The 13,714-nt window shown below is 49.0% G+C and overlaps 1 protein-coding gene across 2 annotated transcripts in view; it reads left to right on the forward strand.

Moving 5' to 3' along the window:
- The window catches only part of COL20A1 (collagen type XX alpha 1 chain), a 142,657-nt gene extending 128,943 nt beyond the window's left edge, over positions 1 to 13,714 (forward strand). For both annotated transcript variants that reach the window (XM_077335837.1, XM_077335838.1), the window contains 6 exons: positions 503 to 538; positions 5,062 to 5,128; positions 7,280 to 7,468; positions 10,844 to 10,921; positions 11,979 to 12,134; positions 13,233 to 13,714. In XM_077335837.1, the coding sequence (XP_077191952.1) occupies positions 503 to 538; positions 5,062 to 5,128; positions 7,280 to 7,468; positions 10,844 to 10,921; positions 11,979 to 12,134; positions 13,233 to 13,252 (546 nt within the window). In that variant the 3' untranslated portion in view covers positions 13,253 to 13,714. The remainder of the gene's footprint in view (positions 1 to 502; positions 539 to 5,061; positions 5,129 to 7,279; positions 7,469 to 10,843; positions 10,922 to 11,978; positions 12,135 to 13,232) is intronic.

Consider the following 13,714-nt stretch of genomic DNA (forward strand, 5'->3'; position numbering starts at 1 on the left):
AGCGGCAGCTTCTAAGGCGAAGGAGAAAACCCTCTCCTTGTCCTCTCTCTCCGCCACATGCATAATTTTAGAAACCTCTCTCATATCCGCCCTTCGTTGTCTCTTTTCTGATCAGAAAAATCCTAGCCTCTTCCACTTTTCCTCATAGGGACGGTGCTCCAACCCCCTCATCCTCTTGGCTGCTCTCAAGTTTTTTCCCAAATGCACCCCCCAGAGGCGAAGCAGGTTCACAGATCAGTCAGGAACGGCTCCGTTTCCCAAATATTGCTACTCCAGAAGGCCTGCAGAAAGATGGTTTGGCTTCAGAAGGCGTTTTGAAAAGGAGACACAAAATGTCTTATGTCCTTACGGGTTTCCCGGGAGAATCACACCAGAAGTCAACTCTTAAATGTGTTGCCCCCGGAGCAGGGGGAGGTGTTAATGGTTCTTTGACTGTAACCTTTCTGTTTTTCATTTGGCATCTCCCAAAGAAATCATCGTGTTTTGTGTTTCTCCTCTCCAGGGGCTGCCAGGTCCAAAAGGAGAAAGGGGAGAAAAGGTAAGTGTCTTTGGTTTTCTTTGCTGATAGCCGTGTTGGCCAGCTCTGATTTTGTGGCAGAGGGTGCCCGACCACAGACATGCAAAGCTGGCACAAGAACCACTGTCTTAGAAGAACAGCTAGATCTGAGCTGAGAACAGCCTCAGAGTGCCGCAAGATTTTGAGGGGTAGAAGCTTTCAAGAGTCATCGCAGACATCATCAGACTCTCAAAAGCTTAGACTCCCCAAATCTCATTGGCATATGCAAGATCTGTAGCATGCCTGATTCAACAGCATCTGAAGAATATCCTACAGGAACATGGGAGGAGAGGTGCAGTTAGAATATTTAGATGAGGAACTTCCTAATATTTGTCAAATCCTCCTTGTCCTGATTGGCTCAGTTGGAGACTTCCTTGAAGCATACTTCCTCCCTGCTTGCCTCCAGAAGAAAAACAACAGTCAGTTAGACTTCTAGGACTATCTCTCTTCTCTCTCTCTCTCTCTCTCCAAAGTTGGTTTCTATTCTCAGTAAAGCAATTTATTCTTTAAGCTGCCGGTGCTCCCCACCTTTGCATATTTAAACTCAGCCAACTAGCCATCCCATTGCAGACCATCATGGCTGCCCTCTTATCTTGCAAGAGAAGGCGAGGGGTCTGTGTGAGTATCCGATGGGGTCTGGGTAAGACGTGATTGTAAATGCTAGAACACTAGAGCAGCCGTTGACAGCCTTTTGACCATGGAGGAGACTCCGAAATAAGAAGGGCGGGATACATGCGTGATGTGCAGGCAGCTGACTTTCTTTGGGGTGGGGGCCTGCATTCAAATTCACCAAAAGCTCCCTCAGAACAAGATGTGCCAAAGATCTGCTCATCCCATCTGGCGTCACAGTTGTTGTTTAGTGACTTTTGACAAAAAAACGCAGAGGAGTTTGATACGGCTGAACCTGAATCTGCAAACACACAAAACATGCACTTCTCCATCTGGGATTTTTACCTCTCTTGAATCCCCACCGTGAAAACAAGGGGGGGGGGGCAGAGGGGAGGAGATGGCTAGCTATAGGGCGAAGGATCCCTCCCGCTTGCCTGCTCCTCACAGGTGCTCAAACTGCGCTGAATTCCTACTGCGGTTTTCTTTGGTTTTTACTTAACCAGCAGCTTTTAAATTCCGTCTCAGTTCCCTCCGCAGCCATCATCCGAAACAGGTGCAGGGCACTTTATGGTTTCCCTTTGGCATTTTTTGGGGGTTTCTTAAACACTGCTTTATTGCACCCCTGATAAGTTAAGATTTCTGATCTCCCCCCTCCCACACCCACAACCACCGTGGTCGCCTTTGGTGATGTGACACCATTTTTGTTTTCACTTCTATTTCTTGGGCATCCTGCCCAGTTTTCCTCTCATTTTCTGGAGGACGGCACCATCAATCCGAATGGAGACATTGGAACTCCCACGGTTTGATACCGGTTTCTGTTTTCATTTCGTTCGAAGCTTTTATGGAGACCAGCAATGTCCGTTTTTTGAGCCCTTTTCTGCGATTTGGTTGACTTGATCGTCTGCCGCGGGGAATGGATTTTATTTACTGACCTATGAAGGGGAGCTGTTTCAAATGGAGGTTACTTATTCAATCCCAGAGAAATGATTGGTGAGAGCAGCCTTCATTACAGAGTGAGAAATGGATCCATTTACTAGCCATGTTTGTTCAAATTAATATTTCAGCCTCTGCCGGATGACAGCTTCCTAGGGGGATGCAATTGAGTTTTTGATTTACTATTGTTTTGAATAGCAGATTATTAATGTCATATTCATGTGGCTGTTCAGAGCCCAAACAAAATGTCCAATATTCATTCCTTGGAAAATACAAATTATTGATGGGCCTCCTGCCTTGGCTGCCAAAGTCAGCTCATTTCCTCCTCACCCAAGGGGGGCAGGCAGACCCACAACATGGATTTACCATAGAGTTTCTGGAAATTCCCAGAGCTACCACCCTCACTGCCAGATTTCCCTTGGAAGTGACATCATCATGCTCACAAAGCCAGCCCTCTCCACATGTTCCTGGCCCTAACCCTCCTGATGCCCACCGAGCTCGGCCTGGCAAACCTAAACTTGATCCTCATGGAATATTTGTTCTGTGCCTTTGGAGGTAGGGTGTAATCACCCTGGATGGCACTCTAGCATTTCCCCAAAACTCTATGGTTACCCGTAGAATTTTGATTCAAGTGGGTCACCGCGTGGGTCCGAAGCCACAGAATACCCTCGTATATACTCGAGTATAAGCCACCCCGAATTTTAGCCGAGGCACCTAATTTTACCACAGTATCAACAATAACAGGTAAGTGGGAGACCTTCACTTGAGTATAAGCCTTGGGGGGCTTTTTCACCATTAAAAATGTGCTGGAAAAGTAGGCTAATACTCGAGTATACACAGTAAACACCATTTTATTCAAGGTATAAGATTTTGTGTGCACGCACAATTCCTCAGATACGACGTCATAGAATTTGGGGCGAATGCTAGACTTGATGCCTCATGAGATGATGTCACTTCTGGGTTGGACCGGAAGTGACATCATTACACCAGAGTGCAAACTGCCCCCCAGTGGTATGGAATTCCCTGCGTCCCCATCAGTCACCATTTGCCTGATTTTACCCAGGAACTCAACTATGGAGCCATTTTTGGGATGCTTTCAATTCCTTAGGTACAGGATGGGCCACGAATCTACAAACACACCCATGGGGAGACCTGTGTCATTCGATCCCGGACCCATTAAAATGGTCCCAAGTCCTAAATCCACTCAATGCTGCTACAAAACAGATCCGAGAGAAATGCATTTTCAGTCATGGGTGAGTCTTTCAGGAGAGGGGGGCATGCTCGTTGGATGCTGTCCCTGGCAATCCAGTGGCCTGTGCCCTCCCAGAACACAAAGATGAGCTACAAGTGATAGCCAAATGGCCAAATAAGGGTTCTTGTGCCCAGCCCCAGTGAATCACACTGAGAGAAAAACCTTTTCATATTTTTACTACAGAAGAAATAGAGACACAGGGGAGTTCCCAAATCTGTGCAGAGAACAATAGGATCACATAGTGTTAAATACCCTTTCCTTGGAGGCTGGGAAAGATGATGCCCCTTGCAGGATGAGCCAATAGCCTGGGGTCTCTGCCTCCCCACTCTACCTCCCGAAGAACTTAGCTATAAAATAAATTTTAATTTTGTGAGAGAGCTTATCAAAAACTACATTCTAGAGAGGAACAGGCCGTCTTCTCTGCCTGGTCAGAACCAAAGACTTGAACCAGGACAGGATGTAGAATTACAGCCAATCCCTAATAGCTGTATGCTCAATCAGAAGGTTGCAATCATTTTCTTTACCACCAGGCCATCACGAGTATCCCTGTTCCTCTGAGTTAGCAAACTTTCTAAACTGATTTAGAAAGATAGCATTTCAAGAAGCAAGTTTTTGGCTTGAATTTCCTCCTGATGTGCTACCTTGGCCTGAATAAACCAGGGGGCTTTACGCACCGGGATCTTTGTTGCAAATTGGTCACTGAATGAAAAATCGCCATTTAAAGTAGTGGAATTCGTCATTATGCATACCTGCCTTTGTGGTGGAATCCAGTTGCGTTTTGTAGCGTTTCCCACAGGCTTCTAGTCTCGGCAGAAATCGCTAGAAAGGAAGCGCTATTGCCAAGCTCGTCCCGCCCCTGGCCGTCAAGCAGCCAATGGGCAGCCGTTAGCATGCTCCCAAACAGCCCCTTTCCCTTTAAGAAAGGTTTTAAAAAAAAAAACAGACCCATAGCAACGAATCTGGGTAGATTCGTTGCAACGGAGAGACCCATCCAGCTGCCTGGTGTGTTTGAGCTGTCGTTTGATCGTTTGATCGTTGCCACGCTGCCTCCGAGTGAAAAAAAAAAATCCCCCCCCCCTCTCACGGGCCCGATTTTCGGCTGAATGAATGTGTACAAAAAATAAAGGGAAAATACTTCAGCAAACGTGCTTTTCTGTGGTTTGTGCTTAGTGACTAAAGGGGAGGGACTGAAGCCAGGGAAGCCTCTAAACAGAAAGAGGCTCGCTGGTGCGTTTATCCCCGCTCGCTCGGAGGAAAAAAAAATGGCGATCGCTTCGCCGGAAGATCAGAGAAGAGAGCCAGGGGGAGGGACTTTGTAGAAACCGCAACAATGTTAACGCACAGGTCTTTTTCGCTAGTGTTGCAGATTGGTTGCAGGAGTGTATCGCTTTCCGGAGGGTGAATCCACTTTTGGGGATTTCCCTGAAAGCGCTACAAGGAAGCGCTTTTTGCAGATTGGTTTCAGGTGTGTGGCAGATTGTCGACGACGTCGTGCGTTATGGCAAATCAATAGCGTTTTCAATTAGCAACCATTGTGCGATTTTGAAGGCGTGCAAAAAGCCCCCAGGTGTTCTCTCTCTCTCTCTCTCTCTCTCTCTCTCTCTCTCTCTCTCTCTCTCTCTCTCTCTCTCTCTCTCTGGGGCCACTGTTGTGCTCTGCCTGCCATGCTTGATGTGCACGCTGACTTTTTTTGTGTCCTTTTCCCTCTTAGGGCGAACCACAGTCCATAGCTACCATCTATCACTTGGTGAACCAGGCTTGCGAGCGTCTGATACAGTGTAAGAGCAACTGTCTCCGTCAACTTGGGCAGCCCACTGGGCTCCCAGAGGAACTGGCCACTCTGGGGGTGCTGACAAATCTTTTCAATGTGAACGTTCCTGAAATCCATGGGAGTTAGGGTTGCCAACCTCCAGGTGGGACAACAATGGCAGTAATAAATCAAGGAAAAGTCGTCTCTCTTCAATTTCAGTTCTTTTTTTAACCCTTCACGTCTGGAACGCCATTAGCTAAGAGCTGCAATTAATACGACCTTACGTACTGTCCAAGAGACAAGCTTTTTTGCATTGAAACGCTTATATTTGTCCCTTAATAAAGCCAACAGGTGAAACGAGTTGGGACTTATATGAAGGATTGAAAAAACAACTGAAATTGAAGAGAGACGACCTTTCCTTGATTTATTATTGCCATTGTTGTCCCAGTGCATCTGTACTGTTTCACAGTTTGTGTTTTTCACCGGAACCTACCCCTCCCAGTCCATTTATTTTAGCCTCCAGGTGGGAACAACAAACAAGACACACAGTAGCAGAAATGTGCAAGAAGCGGAGACTCTTCTTCAAAACACAGAGCACGTATTAACAAATAACACACGTTAACAGCCGTCTATTATTCATTTATTCATTTGTTCGTTCATTCATTCAGTTTTTAACTCCCTAGCATTCTACTCCAATGAGGTCCTTCCCCATACCAAATCCTGCCCCCTCCCGGCTCCACCCCCAAAATCTCCAGTTTTTTTCCCAACCTGGAGGTGACAACCCTGTTAACAAGTGATCTCCAGGAAGGACGCAAGGAAGGAAGGAAGGAAGGAAGGAAGGAAGGAAGGAAGGAAGGAAGGAAGGAAGGAAGGAAGGAAGGAAGGAAGGAAGGAAGGAAGGAAGGAGGGCGGAAGCAAGGAAGCAAGGAAGGAAGGAAGGAGGAAGGAAGGAAGGAAGGAAGGAAGCAAGGAAGGAAGGAAGGAAGGAAGGAAGGAAGGAAGGAAGGAAGGAAGGAAGCAAGGAAGGAAGGAAGGAAGGAAGGAAGGAAGGAAGGAAGGAAGGAAGGAAGGAAGGAAGGGGATCTTGCTGAGTCCCTCCCCTCCACAAAACTCTTAGTGATGCCAGTCTCCGGGTGAAACAAGGGGATCCATTGGTTTTACAGCTCATCTCCACGTGACAGAGATCAATTCCCCCGGAGAAAAGGGCTGCTTTGGAGGGGGGACTCTATAGTGTCTGCTGAAGCCCTCTGGGTCCACCGTGGAGACCTCTAGGAACTGCATAACCCTAGCAGAAGGAGCCAGACTCTTCCTTGATAATTGGATCGTGTGGTTTTGTCTACGCAAGGGCTAATATGTAAATCATTCTGCCAGGAGGCAGCACTTTAGTAAATTATCCCTTTCCGTTTTCTAGTAATCTGATTAGCATCAGGATTGCCACACGATTAATTTCAATTTTTTTCTCTCTCTAGCTTTTCTCTCCCTCTGAATAAATTAGTTTCCTATCAGTCAGGCCTTATCCGTGCCCATTCCTGTCTTAAAGAACAGCTTCCTCCAAAATAGTAAGGAAGTACGGGCCCTGCGGAACTGTCTGAGGTGCTGCAGGGTCCTGATCTCATTGGATAGTGTGGCCATTCTTGGCTTTTTTATCATTGAGAAGCCCCTGAAACATTCTTCAGGCTGCCAGAAACGCCAGAAGTGGTGAAATCGTGCTGAATATGGTTGGGAAGCAGAGCTGTGGACACGCCCACCCGGGGCCCCTCCCCTTCCCCGTTCCGAAATCCAGTGACACATTCACGCAGGACACGCAGTAATGGGTTTAAACTACAAGTACAACGATATAGGCTAGATATCAGGAAAAAAAATGTTCACAGTCAGAGTAGTTCAGCAGGGGAATAGGCTGCCTAAGGAGGTGGTGAGCTCCCCCTCACTGGCAGTCTTCAAGCAAAGGTTGGAGACACACTTTTCTTGGATGCTTTAGGATGCTTAGGGCTAATCCTGCGTTGAGCAGGGGGTTGGACTAGATGGCCACTATGGCCCCTTCCCACTCTATGATTCTAGGATTCTAGGATTCTATGGCCTGTATGGCCCCTTCCAATTCTATGATTCAGAGATGCAACAGGTGCACTAAGAGTAAACTCTCTCTCTCTCTCTCTCTCTCTCTCTCTCTGTTCCTTTCCAGCTCACGTTTTGAAGTTTGACTCCTCCATCCATGATCACGCCAGGAAGCCAGCTCCCATCTGGGAAGACAAGCTGAAGGCAGGAGAACCCGGCCCCCCAGGGCTTCCCGGACCCCCCGGCATGAAAGGAGAACGAGGAGAAGTAGGGATGCCTGGACAGCCGGGCAGAGACGGATATCCAGGAGAACGGGGTATTGTCATTGTTAAACTAAGTTATCCGTATTGTTTCTGTTTCACGTGAACCACCCTGAGCCTTCAGGGAGGGTGGTATATAAATATAATTAATTAATTAACTCGAACTAATGAGTACCTTTCTTACAGGCTGGGAGGGTGGCAATCAGGCATTTTGAATCACACTCTGGGCCCCTTAAGATCAGTGGTCTAATCAGACTGGCAGGTGACTCTCCAGGGTCTTCAGCAGTGGTCTTTCTTGTCACCCACTGCCTGGTCCCTTTAAAGGGAGGTGCCAAGGACTCAGTTTGGGACTTTCCACGCATGGAGTTCACCACTGCAGGAAGTGGCGGCAGCTACAAGCATGGATGGCTTCCAGAAGGGATTGGAGAAACATCTGGAGCCAACGCTCACCAGTGGTTATTAGCCCCAAGGTATAGGTGGAACACTCTGTCTGAGGCAGCCATGTTCTGAATTCTTGGTGCTTGGGTAGGGAGGAACAGTGGGAGGGCTTCTGGAGTTCTGGCCCTCTTGGTGGACCTCCTAATGGCCCCTGGGTCTTGGGACACAGAGTGTCGGACCAGATGGGCCATTGGCCTGATCCAACATGGCTTCTATTATGTTCCTTCTTATGCCTCGTAGATGCTCTACCACTTAGCCACAGCCTGCCCGCCCCCCTTAGCCCAGCTCAAATCCTAGAATCACAGAGTTGGAAGGGTCCTCCTGGGTCATCTAGCCCAACCCCCCGCACTAGGCAGGACACTCACAGCCCCATCACTCATCCACTGTCACCTACCACCCCCTTGAACCTTCACCGAATCAGATCCTTCTGGCCTGAGGGATCAGGACATCTGACATCACAAGCCCTCAGATTTCTTCAGCAATTTTGGTTGCACGAAGCCTGTTAAAATATAACAGTATTCCGAGACCTCCCCTGTGTTGAAAAGAAGCTTATTGCCAGACTCTGTCGGCAAACACATGCAAGCCAGCTTTATTTTGGGACTTGGTTCTTTACCGGGCTTCGGAGAAGACATCCGGCTTATCTCCCTGCCCTCTCAGCCCGGAGCAAAGAGCTACCCCAATTTGCAGGGAGGCGACGTTGCTGTGACACTTTTGTCCTCTTGCAAACGCAGAGTCATCCTGGCAGTGCCTCTGGTTTTAATGCAAAGATTAAGCCTCCATCTGTTCAGAGACACACACACACACACACACACACACACACACCCTTCTCCTTTCGACACCGCTCCAGAACAGAGCACCCGCTGCGTTGTCGTTAGAGCGGAAGAGAGCCGGTTTGGCCCAGGGATGGATGCTTCAGCTTCCTTCTTTGCTCAACAATTCCCCGTCCCGTTATCGCCAAGAGTGCAAATTTGGAGGTTTAATTGTCAGGTTTTGGAGAAGCGATTTGGGTGGGTTGGTCCCCGCGTTCTGATATTTAGTAGCTCCTGAAGTTGCTTGGAGTTACAACTGATTATGCTGATGTTCTGGTGGGAAGCATCTCCAAGCGGGCATCATGGATGGACAAATAACTGGGCTTTCTTGTCCTCCTTTTGTGATCCATTGAGACGGGTGGCCACGCTGGTCGGTCTGTAGCAGCAGGAAAGAGCAAAGCTTCCAGGAGCAACTTGAAAAGGATCAAAATGTAGACGCAGGGGAGGAGCTTCCGGGAGTCCCTGCTCTCTTCAGGGGATAGATCAGGACGGGGAGCTGTGTTAATCTGTCTGTTGCAGTAGGAAAAAAGCCGGAGTCCAGGAGCACCAAAAAGATGTGTCAAATTTGTGGCAGGGGAGAAGACTTTGTGAGTCATTGCTCACTTCTTCAGATATGGCTAGAATGAGAGTTCCTGTCCTTTTATCACAAAATTGATGGCTTTCCATTCTGTACGGCTAAATGAGAAATAGATCAAGAGGGTAGCTGTGTTTGTCTGTCTGTAGCAGCAGAAAAGAACAGGAGTCCAGAAGCACCTTAAAGACTCACAACATTTGTGGCAGGGGAGGTGTTCTCATGAGTCACTGCTTACTTCTTCTTCAGAAGAAGAGTTGGTTGTTATACTCCACTTTTCACTACCCAAAGGAGTCTCAAAGCAGCTTACAATCACCTTCCCTTGCCCCCTCCAGGATCTTTAAAACACAGAGATTGGGGGAAAGAATTTGAGCAGATGGCCAAGGGATCCTGAGCAAATGTGAATGTCTGGTAGGAAAGCCAATCCCAGCATCGTATTCCATTTTGTGTTTTGAGGCTGCCTGCTCTGGGCTGGGATAGATCGGGCGGCTTTGTGGGTGGAGCTAGGAGTGGGTGGGGTTTGGAGTGGGGAAGGACCTCAGAGAGTGTCATGCTAGGAAATCCCCCCTCCAAAGCAGCCATTTTCTGCAGAAGAAACTGATCTCTGTTGCCCCGGGATGAGCTATAATTCCAGGGGCTCTGCAAGTCCCACCTGGAGGCTGGCATCCCTACCTGTAGTAGCCTATACCAAAGGGGTGGGGTTGTGGCTCAGTGGCAGAGCATCTGCATGACATGCAGAAGGTCCCCGGTTCAATCCCCAGCTTCTTCAGTTCAAGGACTTGGCAGTCTGTGATGTGAAAGACCTCCCTCCGCCTGACACCATGGAGAGCAGCTGCCCGTCTGCGTAGACAGTGCTGACCTGGGTGTAAACTGCACGGAGCTTTTATTCCAGCCCCAGATCGATTCAGTCCCTGCCCTCTACACAGAATGCGATTTCCGTTTGGATTTGGGGCAATTTTAATTTTCTTTCTGCAGTAAGAAGGATTGACCCGGAGTGACCCTACCTTTATTGTGTGATATCTTGGAGTGCTGAAAATCCTGAATATATTCAGAAAATCGCATTGTTTTGAATCTGGGCTCTCCTCCGTGGTAGAGGACCCGTGATTGGCTACAGGTGGTCATGTGACAAGCCTGCCTTAAAGGAGAAGCCCCTAAGTTCTCTCAACTTCTGTCGGCCTTGGATTTTTTTGTGTGCCTTCTTCATTCCCCCCCCCCCTCAAGAGAAGAAAGGATTTTTTTCCTCCCTCCTCTGACTTCTTGGATCCTCTCCCCTCCCCCTTCAAGAAAACAAAGAAAGAGTCTCCATTTGCCTCCCCCCCCCTCTTCTGAGCCTCCCTAACCACGTGCAGAAGACTTTCCTGTTTCAATGGGGAGGAGGGAGTAGAGGAAGACCCAAGTTCAAAGCGATCTGAATTCAACAGGATTGACAATGGAATAAAAAAGTAAGCGCAGACTCTGCCCTGGATAGACCAAGGGGTCTGATTCAGTTGGAGGCATCTTCATAGGTTCCGGTGAAGCTCTCCTGGAACTCGCAAGCACTTCCGATTCATGGAAGGACAATGGGTCCAGCCGTGAGACACAAGCCAATGACTCTTTTCTCTCTCATCCAACAGGTTCTCCGGGCCCCAAGGGGGAAAAGGGTTCTTCTGGACTTCGTGAAGATGGCTCACAAGGCCAGAGAGGTTGGGCAGGTACGGGAAATGCCCCATCAGTGTGAAGGACGATGAATAAGAAGAACTCATACCAATCCTTCTCCTAGGACAGATCCCTGGGGATTCCCCACTGCAATTAGAGCTTTACATCCTCAAGCTTGTAAACCTCCCAGCAGTCCCTGGCTTGAAACAAGTGCAGCTTTCGTCAATTGGGGCCAGGGCCTTTTCAGCAGTGGCCCCAACCAGGTGGAGCAATCTGCCGGCCGAGATCCGGCCCCAATGGGACTTAGCACAGCTCTGCAGGGCCTGTAGAATGGGGTTGTTCCACCAGGGTTAAGGCTGAGGGCAGGTACTTTCTGCTGTGGTCTACCCCATTCGCCTCCCTCAAACAATCTCCCCACGGATATTCGGGTTCCATCTTTTCAAATCAAGATGTGATTCGATTTTAACAGTTTTACATTACTCTCGGTTGTTTCATTAGCCGCCCTGAGCCCACTGTGGAATGGGTGGCCTATAAATCGAATATATTAAAAATATTAGTTAATTCATTAATGGCCAGCGGGTTTTGCTGAAAGAAAAAAGTCCGCCTTTGTAACTTAGTCTGTCCCTCACCTCTGGAACTCAGGGCCACGGTATTCCAAGAAGGCCCCCAGTACAAGCATTGGTGATCTCCTTAACTGATGAGCTAAATTTAGGGAGGATGGGGTTGAAAGGAAGGTCCTGGATATTTCCTGAAATTAAGATGGATCTCCCAGCAACAGTTTCAAGAAGGGATTGGATACACCCACAGAGCAGAGGTCCATCTGCGACTCTTAGCCTCAAGGTATAGATGGAACACTTTGTCAGGAACATTCATGCTCTGCATTCTTGGTGCTTTGGGGGCAACAGGGGGAGGGCTTCTGGAGTCCTGCCCCACTGGTGGACCTCCTGATGGCCCCTGGGTTTTGGCCACTGTGTGACACAGAGGATGGACCATTGGCCTCATCCAACATGGCTTCCCTTTGGTTCTTCTGTTCCCTTCCCCTCCGGCCTTTGGTCTCGAAGCAGAAGCCCTTAGTGCAAGGTTGCCTGAGAGATTTCTGTCTTCCTTCTCCAGGCCCAGCAGGGGAAGTGCCACTTGGTAAGCAGGGATCCGAAGGTGCCCCCGGCAGCACCGGCTCTCCTGGATTTCCTGGGGCGAGAGGCCAGCCTGGAGAGCCTGGCCCCACAGGTGGTTGTGTCCATTCGGATTGCTACGAAGAGCTCCTAAGAGGTAAAGCTGGAAGTCAAGGGGAGAAAGGTGGGATGGAACCATTTTGATTGATTCAATCAATTCATATATATGGGTAGGGTTGCCAGCTCTGAGGTGGGAAATACTCCTGGGGAGCAGCTATAATTCCAGGAGATCTCCAGAACCCCCCTGGGGACTGGTATCCCCCTTCCTTCCTTCCTTCCTTCCTTCCTTCCTTCCTTCCTTCCTTCCTTCCTTCCTTCCTTCCTTCCTTCCTTCCTTCCTTCCTCCCTCTCTCCCTCCCTTCCTTCCTTCCTTTCTTACCCTTTTTCCTTCCTTCCTTCCTTCCTTCCTTCCTTCCTTCCTTCCTTCCTTCCTTCCTTCCTTCCTTCCTTCCTTCCTTCCTTCCTTCCTTCCTTCCTTCCTTCCTCCCTCCCTCCCTCCCTCCGTCCCTCCCTCCCTCCCTCCCTCCCTTGGATTGCTAGTTCTGGGTTGGGAAAGACCTGGAGGCTTTAGGGGTGGAGCTGGGAATGAGCAAGATATGGGGCAGGGAGTAGAATGCTATGGAGTCTACCCTCCAAAGCAGCCATTTTTGCCAGAACTGGTCTCCTTAGCCTGGCGAGAAGCTCTCATTCCAGGAGATCCCCAGATACCACCTGGGACTGTCATCCCTACAAACAGGTGATGGGATGGCATCAGGGCTGCTTGGCTGCAGGTGTTTGGTCACTCCTAGTTTGGGGCCACTCTGTGATGTAGAGCAGGGGTAGTCAACGCTGGCAGGGGCTCATGGGAATTGTAGTCCATGGACATCTGGAGGACCACAGGTTGACTACCCCTGATGTAGAGTGTTAGACAGGATGGGCCATGGGCCTGATGCAATGTAGCATCTCTTATGTTCTTATCAAAGTGTTGAACCAAACATGCGCTTTTTAATGTGCAGCTGTGGAGAGGAACAGTGTCCCCAAATAAAGATCAGCGGTGTCTAGGAGGCCCACTTCCCCATCTCACCCCACGGGAGAGAAGACCATGTCGGATGGTCCTGGTCCCACACATTGAGCCTATCCTCCGGAAATCCTTTCATCTCTCTACTTCTGGGGGTGCTTGTTGGGGAGTTTAAGCAGTTCTTGTGTTTGTTGCCAGATGCAGAGTTCATTCCCTGACGGCCGGAAGATCGGACGTGGCTGCCATTCCCAACCCCACCGCTGGGAACGTCTGTTTACAAAAAGGACCTCTGCCGTTTGGAGATCAGTGTCCCGTCCCCCCAGCAGCATCATTTCTGCCAGCTCAATTTGCGGAGTAAAATCGCCCTTCTGTATACAAGCGATCCCCAATGTGCATCTCTGCCTTGCGTATCCCCCATCCCAAATTCTTCGTCTCACGCTTTCTGCACAAGTGGCCCTAAACGATGCTGTTAGGAGAGCAGGCCTGTCATAATGCCACGGGGCATCTGCTGTGTTTCGGACGTCTTCGGTTCCACGGGAGGCGACTTTGCTGCAGTTTGTGCCCATTAAGAACTTTCCTTTTTTTATATAAGATTTTTTAATTTTTGCATATAAAGGCAGAAAGAGAAAATAGATAAAGAATACGCAAGTTACATCAGTGGTCCCCAACCTGTGGGCCGT

The sequence above is a fragment of the Paroedura picta genome, chromosome 4, assembly GCF_049243985.1.
Source record: "Paroedura picta isolate Pp20150507F chromosome 4, Ppicta_v3.0, whole genome shotgun sequence".
In the NCBI taxonomy this organism is placed as follows: Eukaryota; Metazoa; Chordata; class Lepidosauria; order Squamata; family Gekkonidae; genus Paroedura; species Paroedura picta.